The following is a 13,219-nucleotide window of genomic DNA, read 5'->3' on the forward strand; positions in this document are numbered from 1 at the left end:
TTCAACGTACCCTACAAAGAGGCAGGCATAGCTGGGGCCCATTGCTTGGACATGGAGCAAGTGGGAGGAGTCAAGTAGAAGCTGTTGAGGGTGAGGACCAGCTCCGTCGGCGGGGCAGGGAAATTGGATGGTTCTGCAGTCAAGGAAGAAACGGAGGACTTTGATCTGCCTGGAATTGAATAGCATGAAAACACATTTATGATTGAATATAATTGTACTTTATTGTCACAGTGTCCACATTGAACTATGGTAAACTGTCATTTGAAAGCATTCTCTTTTATTGTCATGAGTCTACAACCAAATTATCTTTCTATTTTCTTTTAATTTATTGACTATCTAAATCCTGATTCTATAGATAGTATCATTATTCATTGCAGTTATGCAAGACTTTGGAGCAATAATTTTTGCCCTTTACCTTGAAAGTTAAAAGAAAAAAAAGAGGATTATAGCATCAAAAGGTAAGAAAATGAAAAGGGGAAAAAAAGAACAAAATACTGGAAGCCTGGCATGTTTGGATACAAAGATCTTGCAATCAGAGGATAGTCTTGCTTACAACAATACTTTCAGAGCATGAAAGTTATGGCACATCTGTGTTCCAAAAGAGGATCTTAGACATTAGCAAAGTTTGATGTAATTCCCCTGATATTCTTTTATCTTGTTTGCCTTGATCCAAGATGGCCTGTTGGATTTTTAAATTCATTTTCCTATCTCTTCATCAAATAATTACACGGTCAGCTTCACAATTCTGCCCCAGAGACCAATCTGCATCTTGTAATATTGTTTTGTATTTCTGAATTCACTGAATTTCTCGTGAAGAAAAAAAATGAATTTACTGAACACCCTCTGATTATATATGATCTGATGACAGAGTTTGGTGCTAATTGGATGTCCAAAGAGTTTTAAATGGATATTGCTGCGGTACCAGGTTGGAATATGCAATGTTTTGATTGTCATCAAAATAACAAGTCAATCTGAAAAGTACTGAATACACAACAGTACTGAATTACAAAACAGAGGCAAAAGTGGACTAAATTGAGAAATTGTGATTACTTGATCGACATTACCATCGACTAACTGATCAATTATGGAACCATAATGATGGGCTACATCAGTACAGTAAGTAGCATTATGATGCACTTGCATTAGAAAAAATCTACCATTTATACAAATTTGTTGTGTTTTATCTGAAGGTGAGGGAACGTCTACGAATTGCATTGGAGAGAGTATCCACACTGGAAGAGGAATTGACTGCTGCTAACCAAGAGGTAACATGTTTAAACACAAATCTCTTTGGTTAGACGATTTTTGCCTTTTTTTAACCATACATCATGTGGCTTACATGACAATGAAATATCACCAAATTATGTTCAAATCATTAGGCTTCAGACCAAACTCCATGTTACCAACGTGTGATCGCAGCAACTAATCATACTGTGAAAGTAAAATCAAATGGGAGTTAATCACAGATTTTTTGTGATATTTCCTTAAATTCCTCAAATGTGAAATATGGTTTATGGCCTTTGTGCAGTAGTGTGCATGTGTGCATTTAAAAGGAGAGCATATTTAAGGGACAATTAATAGGTCAATCAGGTGGAGGAAAGAACTGCAAATGCTGGTTTAAATCGAAGGTAGACACAAAATGCTGGAGTAACTTAGTTGGACTAGCAGCATCTCTGGAGAGAAGGAATGTGTGACGTTTCGGGTCGAGACCCTACTTCAGACTGATGTCAGGGGAGTGGGTGTCTGAAGAAGGGTCTCGAACTGAAACGTCACACATTCCTTCTCTCCTGAGATGCTGCCTGTCCCACTGAGTTACTCCAGCATTCTGTGCATACAATATGTCAATCATTTTTTTTGTAAACCTGAGTACAAAGCTTGGCAACTGTTATTTTGATAGGACTGCAAAACAGATACTGAGATTATGATTCACCCAACTAACTTGTGTCAGATGCACATAAGTATACAGCTGAATCATCCAACTGGCTGACACACAGTTATTGCCTTACCTTCCACAAATAAATACTGATTTAAGTGAGAAGGTCAGTAGTTCAGCAGAGGCATGTGTTATTCACTGAACTGTCAAGGTTACAATTTGCTCAGGTAGTAATATCTCTGTGTGCTGTTAATTTTCTTGGGAGTTCAGAGACTCCTGGCCTTTTGCTGATGGGTCCTGTGCTATGGGCAATCCGGGCAGCATCATTATTCCTTTTACGCATCTGAATAACAAGAGGCCTCTGACTTTATGAGACCCTGAGAAGGAACATGGTCACTGGTTCATTCTGGGACTTTGAGAAAAGAGGAAGCAGCAATAGAGGATGTGTAAATTATCCGATGAAGGTTTGAGAGGTGTTCCAGTTGTTTCATGTTGCACCATACAAAGCACCTCTGCTCGATTGTCAATTTTAAAGCATTCATTTTATCTATCTGGTAAAATATTTTGATATTTTACATTTGTTTGTCCCTCAACAGTAGTTGGAACAGCCCTTGTAAAGCAAATGCAAAATAAGGTAGCTGATTCACTTTTAATCTAATATCACCATCAGTACTTTTACGGGAATGGTTTTCTTATTGATGTTTGTAATCTCGGGTATCACTACAGTGATACTATGATCTCAAGTACCACAACAAATACTATTTACGGATTACTCTGAAAACTGGAGAAGACTATAATCTAACAAATAAGAGCATCGCAATTTGAGAACAATGGGTAGTTTGTAAAAAACTGAAGAGAAGTAAGTTTCAGTAAACTAAATACTGTTATAATTAAAATTGAAAAGAATTTTGTTCAGCAAATTCACTTTATATGTGAGATTTCAAAGCATTTATGTATGTTTTCAGTTTTGTTTTTACATTGGATATGATAAGGGGATGCCTGAGCCACATGGAAAAACATTTTGGTGAAATAGAAACTATATTATAGCCCATGAACCCCTCGAAATTTCTCTCCCTCAGCTTGCTGTGTATAAACCTCTGGAAAATTACATAATCTGCATGTGGGAAGACTGGTCATGTGGTCTTCAGTACGTGCCAATGATGTCTGTGCCACACAGGGTTTATCAGACAGTCTAGCTGCCAAACTCCACTGGCAGTTGGACAAGTTCAGCAGGGAGCGAAGGAACAGCATGTGATGCGACTGTAAGTACCTGGAAAATAGCTGGCAAGCAATGGTTTGAACTATCTGGACCATTGGATTGTGATCTCATTAACATACTTTGAGTGACCAGTCAATATTAACCATAAAAGTCTTAGTGCAGCAAAACATAGTCCAGGTTTTAGTTTAGTTTAGTTTAGAGATATAGTACGAAAACAGGCCCTTCGGCCCACCAGGTCCGCGATGACCAGTAATCCCCCGCATATTAACACTATCCTACACACACTAGAGACAATTTTTACATTTACCAAGCCAATTAACCTACATACCTGTACGTCTTTGGAGTGTGGGAGGAAACCAAAGATCTTGGAGAAAACCCACGCATGTCACGGGGAGAACATATAAACTCTATACAAACAGCACCCGTGGTCGGTTTCTCCGGCGCTGCAAGTGCTGTAAGGCAGCAACATACTGCTGTGCCACCGTGCCATGCATAGTTCTATGAAAAGCAAGTATCAATTTAAATTAGACACACAATCATGCACAATGGTAATTAATTGACATTTTAAAAGTAGTATTGATTGCTTAGACTGTTGAGCAAAACACTTAGTGCTAGAGGATCTTGGCGACTTAGGCAGCTTTTGTGGAAGAAATGAACAGACATGTTTTCGGGTCAAGACCCTTCGTCAGACGGATTGGAGTTGGAGAAGAAAGTTGGAAAGGAGAGGTGTAGATAGAAATAAGTCTGGCAAGTGATAGGTGGATTCAGATGAGGAAGGGGGTTGATTGGCAGGTCAATGAAGTAAATGACAAAGGCTGGAGGTGAAAAGGAGACAAAAGAATGACAGATAAGGAGAGAAGAGGAGGAGTTAAATGTGAGCAGGAGGGCGGTATATGGGTGGATTTGATCAGAAGAGAAGGGGAAAGAGGGGGTAAAAGGGAAATGGGAGACACGTGGATGGGAGGAGAGAAAGGTAGCAGGGAGACTGGGGGGTCTGAGATAATGCATCGTGCATCAAGTATTGGATACATAATTTGCTTACTGGTCAGAAGCAGAGAGTGGTCGGAAGCAGAGAGTAGAAGGTAGTAAAATTAAAATATAGGTAGTCGCAATAAAAAGGTGATGATCACCTTGTTGGGATTGGACAATAGGCCTCCAAATAGTCAACGGGAAATAGAGGAACAAGTATGCTGGGAGATTGCATTATTTATGCATCGGTTTTAATGAGTCAGTTAGTAAGTTTGTATATGACACCAATACTGCTGGAGTTGTGGACTCTGAAGAATATTGTCAAAGCATGGAGTGGGGTATAGATCATCTATAGAAATAAGTGGAGACCCGCCAGATGAAATTAAGTCAGAGCAAATGTGAGGTGCTGCACATGGGGAGGCCGGATGAAGAGGAAAGAACAGAGTTAATGGAAAGCCTTCGTAATAGCACTAATGTATTGAGAAATCTTGGGGTCCAAGTCCATAGCTCCATTGAAAGTGGCAGCATGTGTAGATAGAGTGGTAAAGAAGGCATATGGTATGTGTCCTTCGTGGATTGGGACATTGAATATAAGTATCAGGAGGTCATGATGTAGCTTTCTAAGACGTTTTTTGGAGTATTGTGTGCAGTTCTGGTTGCCTCAATGCAGGAAGGATGTGGAGGATTTGAAGGGGGTGCTCAGGAGATACAGAATAATGTCTGGATTAGAGGGTATAAGCGATACTAGAGGTGAGACAAACTTCGATTTTTTTTCTGGATGGTCAGATGTTAAGGGGAGATCTGATAAAAGTATATAAAACTAGACTAAGTGGGACCCGTTGGGTCCCATGTTCAAACGGGAGGGCTGGTCCCTCGACGCAATATTCCACCTCTCCACCAATTCCAATATTAGTGGCCAGTGGGGGGAGCTTTCTGGAGCGCTGATATGGGTTCTTGGGGTGGCAGCTCAGTCCCTCAAGCCTGATCTGCTGGCAGCTGGTGGGCTGGCAGTTGACTCATGGCTATTCCTTGAAATTCCATTTCAACCAGGGTGCAAGGCCACCAAGTTCAAATCCATTTTCCTACCACTTCAAGCAGGGTGCAAGGCCACCAAATTCAAGTGCAGTTTCATACCACTTCAAGCAGGGTGCTGGATCCAAGGCCACCAAATTCAAATGCAGTTTCATACCACTTTCAGCAGGGTGCAAGGCCACCAAATTCAGTGCAGTTTCATACCATTTCAAGCAGGATGCAAGGCCGACAAATTCAAGTGCAGTTTCATTCCACTTCAAGCAGGGTGCAAGGCCACCAAATTCAAATGCAGCTTCATACCATTTCATGCAGGGTGAAACCACCATAAAACCACACAAAACACCAAACTCACAGTACAGTAGACATTCAGTGTGTTCAGTTGATTCACAACTCAGACAGAGTCGTGACCTCTCCCACCCCCAACATGCAGTGACTGAGCCACACCCACACTTCCGGGTTTTATAACCCCTCCCACCGGAAAAGATGTGGCCTTCATGGCGTGATTGACAGGAGAGAGATTCTCAACATTTTTTAAACACTAATAACACTTTTATTTTTAATTGATGGGAAAAATTCTCTGCACCTGCTCAGCGGAGGGGGACTGAGTAAGATGGCCAAAAATCCAGCCGTAAGTGGTAGCATTTTATCTAAAATCAATATACAGTGCAAACAGGAAGTAAGTGCATTTGCAGTAATGCCTTTTAACTTCAAGCCAAAGCACCCAAGCCGCCATTTGCAGTAAGTAGTGCCTTTCAACTTCAAGCCAAAGCTCCCAAGCCACCATTTGCAGTAAGTAGTGCCTTTCAACTTCAAACAAGCCACCATTTGCAGTAAGTAGTGCCTTTCAACTTCAAGCCAAAGCTCCCAAGCCCCCATTTGCAGTAAGTAGTGCCTTTCAACTTCAAGCCAAAGCACCCGCCACCATTTGCAGTAAGTAGTGCCTTTCAACTTCAAGCCAAAGCACCCAAGCCACCATTTGCAGTAAGTAGTGCCTTTCAAATTCAAGTCAAAGCACCCAAGCCACCATTTGCAGTAAGTAGTGCCTTTCAACTTCAAGCCAAAGCACCCAAGCCACCATTTGCAGTAAGTAGTGCCTTTCAACTTCAAGCCAAAGCACCCAAACAATCATTTGCAGGCAGTGCCTTTTTACTTCAAACAAACCATATTTTCATTTTCAAACCACATTAAGGGGACTCACAGTTGAGTAGACATTTGTTCAGTGTTATTCAGAGCGCAGAGAGATGTGACCCTTTGGGTTCATCCATCTTGCAGAGACTGAGTGAGGCACACCACTTCCTGGTTTTATAGTCCCTCCCCCACCCTCCAGCAGGGGCAGCAGAGAGAATGGTGATTTTTAAAAAAAACATTAATATCTCTCTGATTTGTCATTGATGGGAAAAATCCTCTGGTCCCGGAAGGCGGTGGGGTGGGGGGGGGCTCTGAGCGAGGTGGCCAAAAATGACGGCCGTGGGTGGCGGCGTTCTCTCGGAAATCACAGCACAGCGAGCCAAAAGCGGTCAAGATCAGACTTTTAGTAATATAGATTACTAGACCAAGTGTGACCCCTGTCACACGGGAGGCCTGGTTCCCCCAACACAATCCGTTCCCCCAATGCAATATGCCACCACTCGCCCGTTCACCCAACGCAACCCGTTCCCACAATGCAATATTCTGCCACAAGTGGGATTTTGTAAAGTAAAACATGAGAATAACGTATAATATAACATCAAACTGAACAAAACTTGATATAAAACACACCACAAGACAATTGTGGGTGAGGTGGTGCAAAAATTGTACCGCTATCTTGTACCGTTTTGGCGCAGTTCAGGACATTCCTCAATCACAGGCAGGCAGAAAGCAGACTCACAAACAAACAAGATGAGCGTTTTAGTAATATATAAATATAGATAGATGAGAGACATACTTGGATAGACAGTCAGAACTATTTTCTCAAGGTGGAAATGTCAGACCAGAAGGCATAACTTTAAGAAGAAAGGGTTAAAGTTTTACGAGATATGCAGGTTAAGTTTTTTACACAGAATGTGGTGGATGCACATGGAGTGCATGAATTGGAAGGGTATGGAACATATGGAAGCAGGTGAGATTAGTTTAGCTTGGCATCATGTTCCGAACACACGGGTGGGTTGAGGGGCCTGTTCCTGTGCTGCACATTTCTATGTTCTATATGAATGGTGATAACTCTGCAGAGGCTGACCAAGTATTTCCAAGGACACTGTGATAAGATAGAGAAGAAATTACTGATGCCCTGGCTTAAGATATATGAATCTTGCCTATATGATCTAGTCTATATATCTATGATATATTAAGCTATATGAACCAAGAAGGTTGATGTGGGCAGAGCCATAGATGCAATCTATGTGGACTTCCACAGGGCCTTTGATAAAAGTCTGCATGGTATGAACATTAGATTGCTTGGGTTGCACCTTGTACCTTGTGGTCATTACTTCCAAAGAGTTCACCAGGGACTATACTGGAAGTTGGACAATTTATACTGAACAATTTTTACATTTATCAAACCAATTAACCTACAAACTTGTACGTCTTTGGAATGTGGGAGGAAACCAAAGATCTTGGTGAAAATCCACGCAGGTCACGGGGAAAACGTACAAACTCTGTACAGACAGCGCCCGTAGTCGGGATCGAATCTGGGTCTCCAGCGCTGCATTTTGCTGTAAGGCAGCAACACTATCGCTGCACCACCATGACTGCCTGGTTCCAAGATGAGCTATATAACTGGATACAGAGACACCAGGAACTATAGATGTCGCTGTACAAAAAACGACACAAAGTGCAGGTTAGGCAGCATCTCTGGAGTTCATGAATAGGTGATGTTTCAGTTGGGACCCTTCTTCAGACTGATTGTGGTGGGGATGGGGGGGAAGAAAGCTGGAAGAGGTGTCAGCAGGATAAAACCTGGCAAGTGGTAGATGGTTACAGGTGATTGGGTGGAGGGGGAGTGGGGTTGATTGGCAAAAGGCCACTAAATTAAAAGACAAAAGGTGTGAGAAAAGGATAGAAGAGCTGTGAATTGTGAAACCGGAGGTAGGAATATAGGTGGAAGCGGATGGGGGAGGGGGGAAGTGGAGAAATAGATGTGAATTCAGTGAGGCACAGGGACTAGAGGGGGAAGAAAGGTGGTTGTTGGAGAATTCAATGTTCATACCATTGTTATAAGCTAATTAAGTGGAATATGAGGTGCTGTTCCTCCAGTTTGCATGTTGCATGATGCCCAGGACAGAAAGGTCAGTAAGGGAAAGAGAACTTAAAATGGTCAGCATTTGCCAATCCGCCAATAATACTCCCCCCCCCCCCTCACCTGTATCAACCTATCACTTGTCAGATTTTGTTCTGCCTCGACTTTTCTTATAGCTCTCTTCCCAACCCACCGCCCCCGTACCTCCTCCCCCACCACCACAATTAGTCTGTCTGAAGAAGGGTCCCAACATGAAACTTCACATAATCATGTACTCCAGTGATGCTCCCTTACCTGCTGAGTTACTCCTGCACTTTGTCTCTTTTTTTACCGGATACCTAATTGGCTTCATGGCAGGTTGTTTCTCAGACAAGATGCCTGTGACTGGGTCAGTGCTGGGCCCACTGCTATTTGCCTTCTATATCAATGCTTTGGATGAGAATATACAAAGCATGATTCGTAAGTTTTCAGATTACATTAACATAAACAGTGAGGAATTACAGAGGAATTACAGCTGAGCAAGTGGAGAGAGGAATGGCAAATGGTGTTTAATTCAGATTGGTGGGAGGTGTTACATTTTGGAAAGTGTACTTATACTCTGAAATCCCCTATTCTAAAACATTCCCTCGGACCCTACCCTTCTCTTTGAAGGTCCAAGATACCAAGAACAAAAAGTCCTGCCCTTGTTCAACTTTACATAAAGCTTTTGGCATGCTCGCCTACAGAGAATTGAGTATAGAATTTGAGCCATTATGTTACAGTTATATAAAATATTGTTGAGAGGCTGCACTTAGAGTATTGTATTCAGTTTTGGTAATCTTGCTCTAGGAAAGATGCCTTGAAGGTGTGGAAAGAGTACTGAAAAGATTTACATTGCCTGGAAATTAGGGCCTGATCTGTACGGAGGGATTGTGCAGGCTAGGATTTTATTCCTTACAGCACAGGGGGTAGAAGTGTGATCTTATAGAGGTGTATACAATCATGACCGGCATAAGTAGGGTGAATGCAGTTTTTTCCCCCGAGATAGGGGATCAAGAACTGGAGGGCATAGGTTTAAGGCGAGAGTGGAAAAAATTAATAGGAACCTAAGGGACATTTTTTTTAACATAGAGCGCTGGGTATATGGAATGAGCTTCCATATGAGGCTGTTGAGGCCGATCCAATAATAGCATTTAATGTCCATTGGCCGGGTAGATGAACAGTAATGAATCAGAGGGATATGAGTCCACACCGACCAGCGATCCCCACACATCAACTCTATCCTACACACACTAGGGACAATTTACACATACACCAAGACAACTAACCTACATACCTGTACGTCTTTGGAGTGTGGGAGAAAACCGAAGATCTCGGAGAAAACCCACGCAGGTCAGGGAGAGAACGTACAAACTCCGTACAGACAAGCACCCGTAGTCAGGATCGAACCTGGGTCCCTGGTGCTGCATGTGCTGTAAAGCAGAAACTCTACAGCTGCACCACCGTGGCCGCCTCCTTTGCTGCTTTCCTTTTTTCAATAAGTGAGAACAATAATCTAGCCAGATAGTGGCAGCTGAGCAGCAAAGAGTTGATTTTTTTTTTTAAAGGTACTCCATCACTGAATCTGACCCTTGCAGACATAGAGCGCTAAAATGATCAGCTTCTACTAATAGGAGTTGAACAGTAATGAATCAGTGGTGAGTCATCTATCCTACACACACTAGGGACAACTTACACATATACCAAGACAATGTACGTCTTTGTAGTGTGCCGAAGATCTCGGATTCAGGGAGAGTGTACATGACAAGCACCCGTAGTCAGGATCGAACCTGGGTCCCTGGTGCATGCAGTTGCTGCATGTGCTGTAAAGCAGAAAACTCTACAGCTGCACATTCAAAAGTGCACAATAATCTGGTGGCGCTGAGCACTTGAAGAAAAGTACAGAACTTAAGTATGGATCAGCCAAGGAATGTGGTGAAGTGAGGATTCTGTTTTGGCCAGCTACAGATTTTAATGATTCTCTGATCAGCCTTCAACCAGGGCAGATGGAATATATGGCCTTGGTGCCAGCTGCATGGAAGATAGAGGGATGCACTAATTCTATTGCTAAGGGTGCAGATATCGACTATAATAGGGCAGTTTACAGAGGAAGACAATTGTTCCTTGCATGTTAAAGTGCTAAGTGTAAATTAATCAAGTATACTAAGACAGCCAGTTCCAAAATTTCACACTATTCTGGCATGAATGTTCTGTCATATTCCATTTCAACACTGGGTGACCCAACCATTCTGCATCATCTGGTGATTATTTCCTCACGTTCATTGCACCTCAAGCTGACCCAAATTATGCTGATCTTTGCACTCTAAGGCAATCAAGATTTAAATATTGCATGTATGTGACACTAAGTTAAAATATCAGCTCTAATCTTATTGCACAAGACAGCACACACAAGTGCTGTATGGACTATTCCTATTTTTCTTTATTATCTGTTGCCAGGACTAGAGGGTGTGAGCTATAGGGAGAGGTTGAGCAGGCTGGGTCTCTATTTCTTGGAGAGCAGGAGGAGGAGAGCTGATCTTGTAGAGGTGTATAAAATCATGATAGGAATTGATCGGGTAGATGCACAGAGTCTTTTGCCCAGAGTAGTGGAAGTGAGGAGGAGAGGACATAGATGAAGGGAAAAAGATTTAATAGGAATATGAGGGGTGACTTTTTCACACAAAGGGTGGTGGATGCGTGGAACAAGCTGCAGAGGAGGTAGTTGAGGCTGGGACTATCCCAATGTTTAAGAAACAATTAGACAGGTACATGGACAGGACAAGTGTAGCTGGGACATGTTGGCCTGTATGGCCAAGTGCCTGTTTCCACACTATCACTCTATGACTCTAATTATAAATGACCTGGATGAACATGCAAGTTGCTAAGTTTGCTGATGACACAAAGGTAGACAGGAAAATAAGCTTTGAAGATGGCATGAGGCTACAAAGGTATAGTTTCACTAGCAGCATCTGTGGAGCGAATGGTCAGGTGATGTTTCGGATCAGAACCCTTTTGTTCAAGTTCAGGTTTGCGTTTATTGTCCCTTAACTAATTAAGGTACAGTGAAATTTGAGTTACCGTACAGCCATACTAAGTGAAAAGCAACAATATACACAGCCACGTAATAAAATTTAACATAACCATCCACCACAGTGGAATCCACATTCTTCACTGTGATGGAAGGCAACAAAGTTCAGTCATCTTCCTCCTTTGTTCACCCCGTGGTCGGGGCCTTTGAACCCGCACTTGCCGCTGCCAACGGTCCGTTGTTCAAGCCCTTGCGTCGGGATGATAGAAACTCCGGCATCGGGACGGATCGGAACATTCCGCGGCATGGAGCTCTCGAGTCGGGCTCAGTTAAAGTTCACAGGCCCCGCGGTTGGAGCTCTCCACAATCCTCGGCAAAGGATCGCAGCTCCGAGATGGTAAGCTCCAAGATGGTAAGCCAGCGGTTTGAAGTTCCGGGCCGGTCCCCAGGAAAGGCCTCACCACTCCACGATGTAGGCAGCAGAGGGGACGGAGATGCAACATGGAGAAAAATTACATCTCCCTCGAGGCAAGTGGCTGAAAAAGATTTCCCCCGACTTAGATATAGCGATTGACTCAGAATACCAAATTCTGATCACGACCCCTTGCAACAAAATTTAACGTGACTAACTGCTGTGAAAATCAATTAAGGTAGTGCACGGTGGAACAAATAAAGTCACTTAAGCCACTGCTTTTCAAGCTAAGTACTTTGCCAAACAAGTGGGGACAGTGAGGGAATAGGTAACATTGTGCTGAATTGTCTATGGATGACGAACCAAACAAACTGAAAGTAAATGTTATTGTGTTTCATATCAGATGGAGAAAGAATTGGATTATAGTATGAAGCTCACAAATGAGACCTTAGAGATTGTATTAAATGCGCTACAAACATATTCTAATCCGTTTAGAAATGAAACAGTGGACTCTGTATTTAACCAGGACCAGGGAGAACCCATCGACACTCTCAACAGAACTAGGATTGTTAGCAGGTAATTGCAGTTATACAGATTTGAAGGACTCTCTTCCCAGAGAACAAATTGCTTGTGGTTTTCAGGAGATCATCTTTAGAGAAACACCCTCATGTGAAATAAAGTTAACTCCAGATAATACATAAAGACATGCAAAGCCATTAGAGTTAGGCTAAAAATGCTGGATAGCCAACAGTGGTTCATGCGATGTGTTGCAAGACAAAAAGCGGAAAACTAAAAGTTCTTCTAAATCCTTTATTATGGATAGGGTCATGGGGGACTCATAAAGAAATGTCCCACATATGGGAAAACATGTTAGTTGTGCCATTTTCAGGACAGTGTGCAAATGTTTTCATGGACCTAGGAAACCAGTTTCTTCATTACCATATCTTGTTGGTGCTGGGCAACTCTACTGTAATGGTGTGCCTAGGAAACTAGAAGTGCAAAACAAAAGCATTTTGAGGTGGCCAAAACAGAAAGGCACACCATTACAGTAGAGTTGCCCGGTACCAACAAGATATGGTGATGAAGAAACTCATTTCAGATCAACAACAGAGACGGCAGAGGTAGTGCCCCCCGGATCATACGATGTTATGATGGAAGGGCATATAATGGAAAACAGGTACAAACAAAGGATGATTGCCAGATGCCAGTTTGGAGCTTGTGAACGATGCATGAATTATTCTGCAGAGCAAGAACACCACAGTTTGACAGAAAACGGCACCTAGTTACGATTAGGTCTGGATGGACAGTCCATCAATTCAATCATCTTCATTAGGAAGATTTTGTATGAAAGCAAAGCACTTATGTCTGGATGTTTAGATTTTTTTTGTTGCCTTTTTCATGTGAAATATGACCTTTAGTTTGTATTGGTATAGGTTTATTATTGTCATGTATTC

The 13,219-nt window shown here is 42.4% G+C and overlaps 1 protein-coding gene across 1 annotated transcript in view; it reads left to right on the forward strand.

Moving 5' to 3' along the window:
- Positions 1–13,219, forward strand: part of ppfia2 (PTPRF interacting protein alpha 2) — a 281,508-nt gene that overhangs the window by 156,098 nt on the left and 112,191 nt on the right. The window contains 1 exon segment of the mRNA XM_055650768.1: positions 1,191–1,265. Within this exon segment, the coding sequence (XP_055506743.1) occupies positions 1,191–1,265 (75 nt within the window).

The sequence above is a fragment of the Leucoraja erinacea genome, chromosome 19, assembly GCF_028641065.1.
Source record: "Leucoraja erinacea ecotype New England chromosome 19, Leri_hhj_1, whole genome shotgun sequence".
Lineage (NCBI taxonomy): Eukaryota > Metazoa > Chordata > Chondrichthyes > Rajiformes > Rajidae > Leucoraja > Leucoraja erinaceus.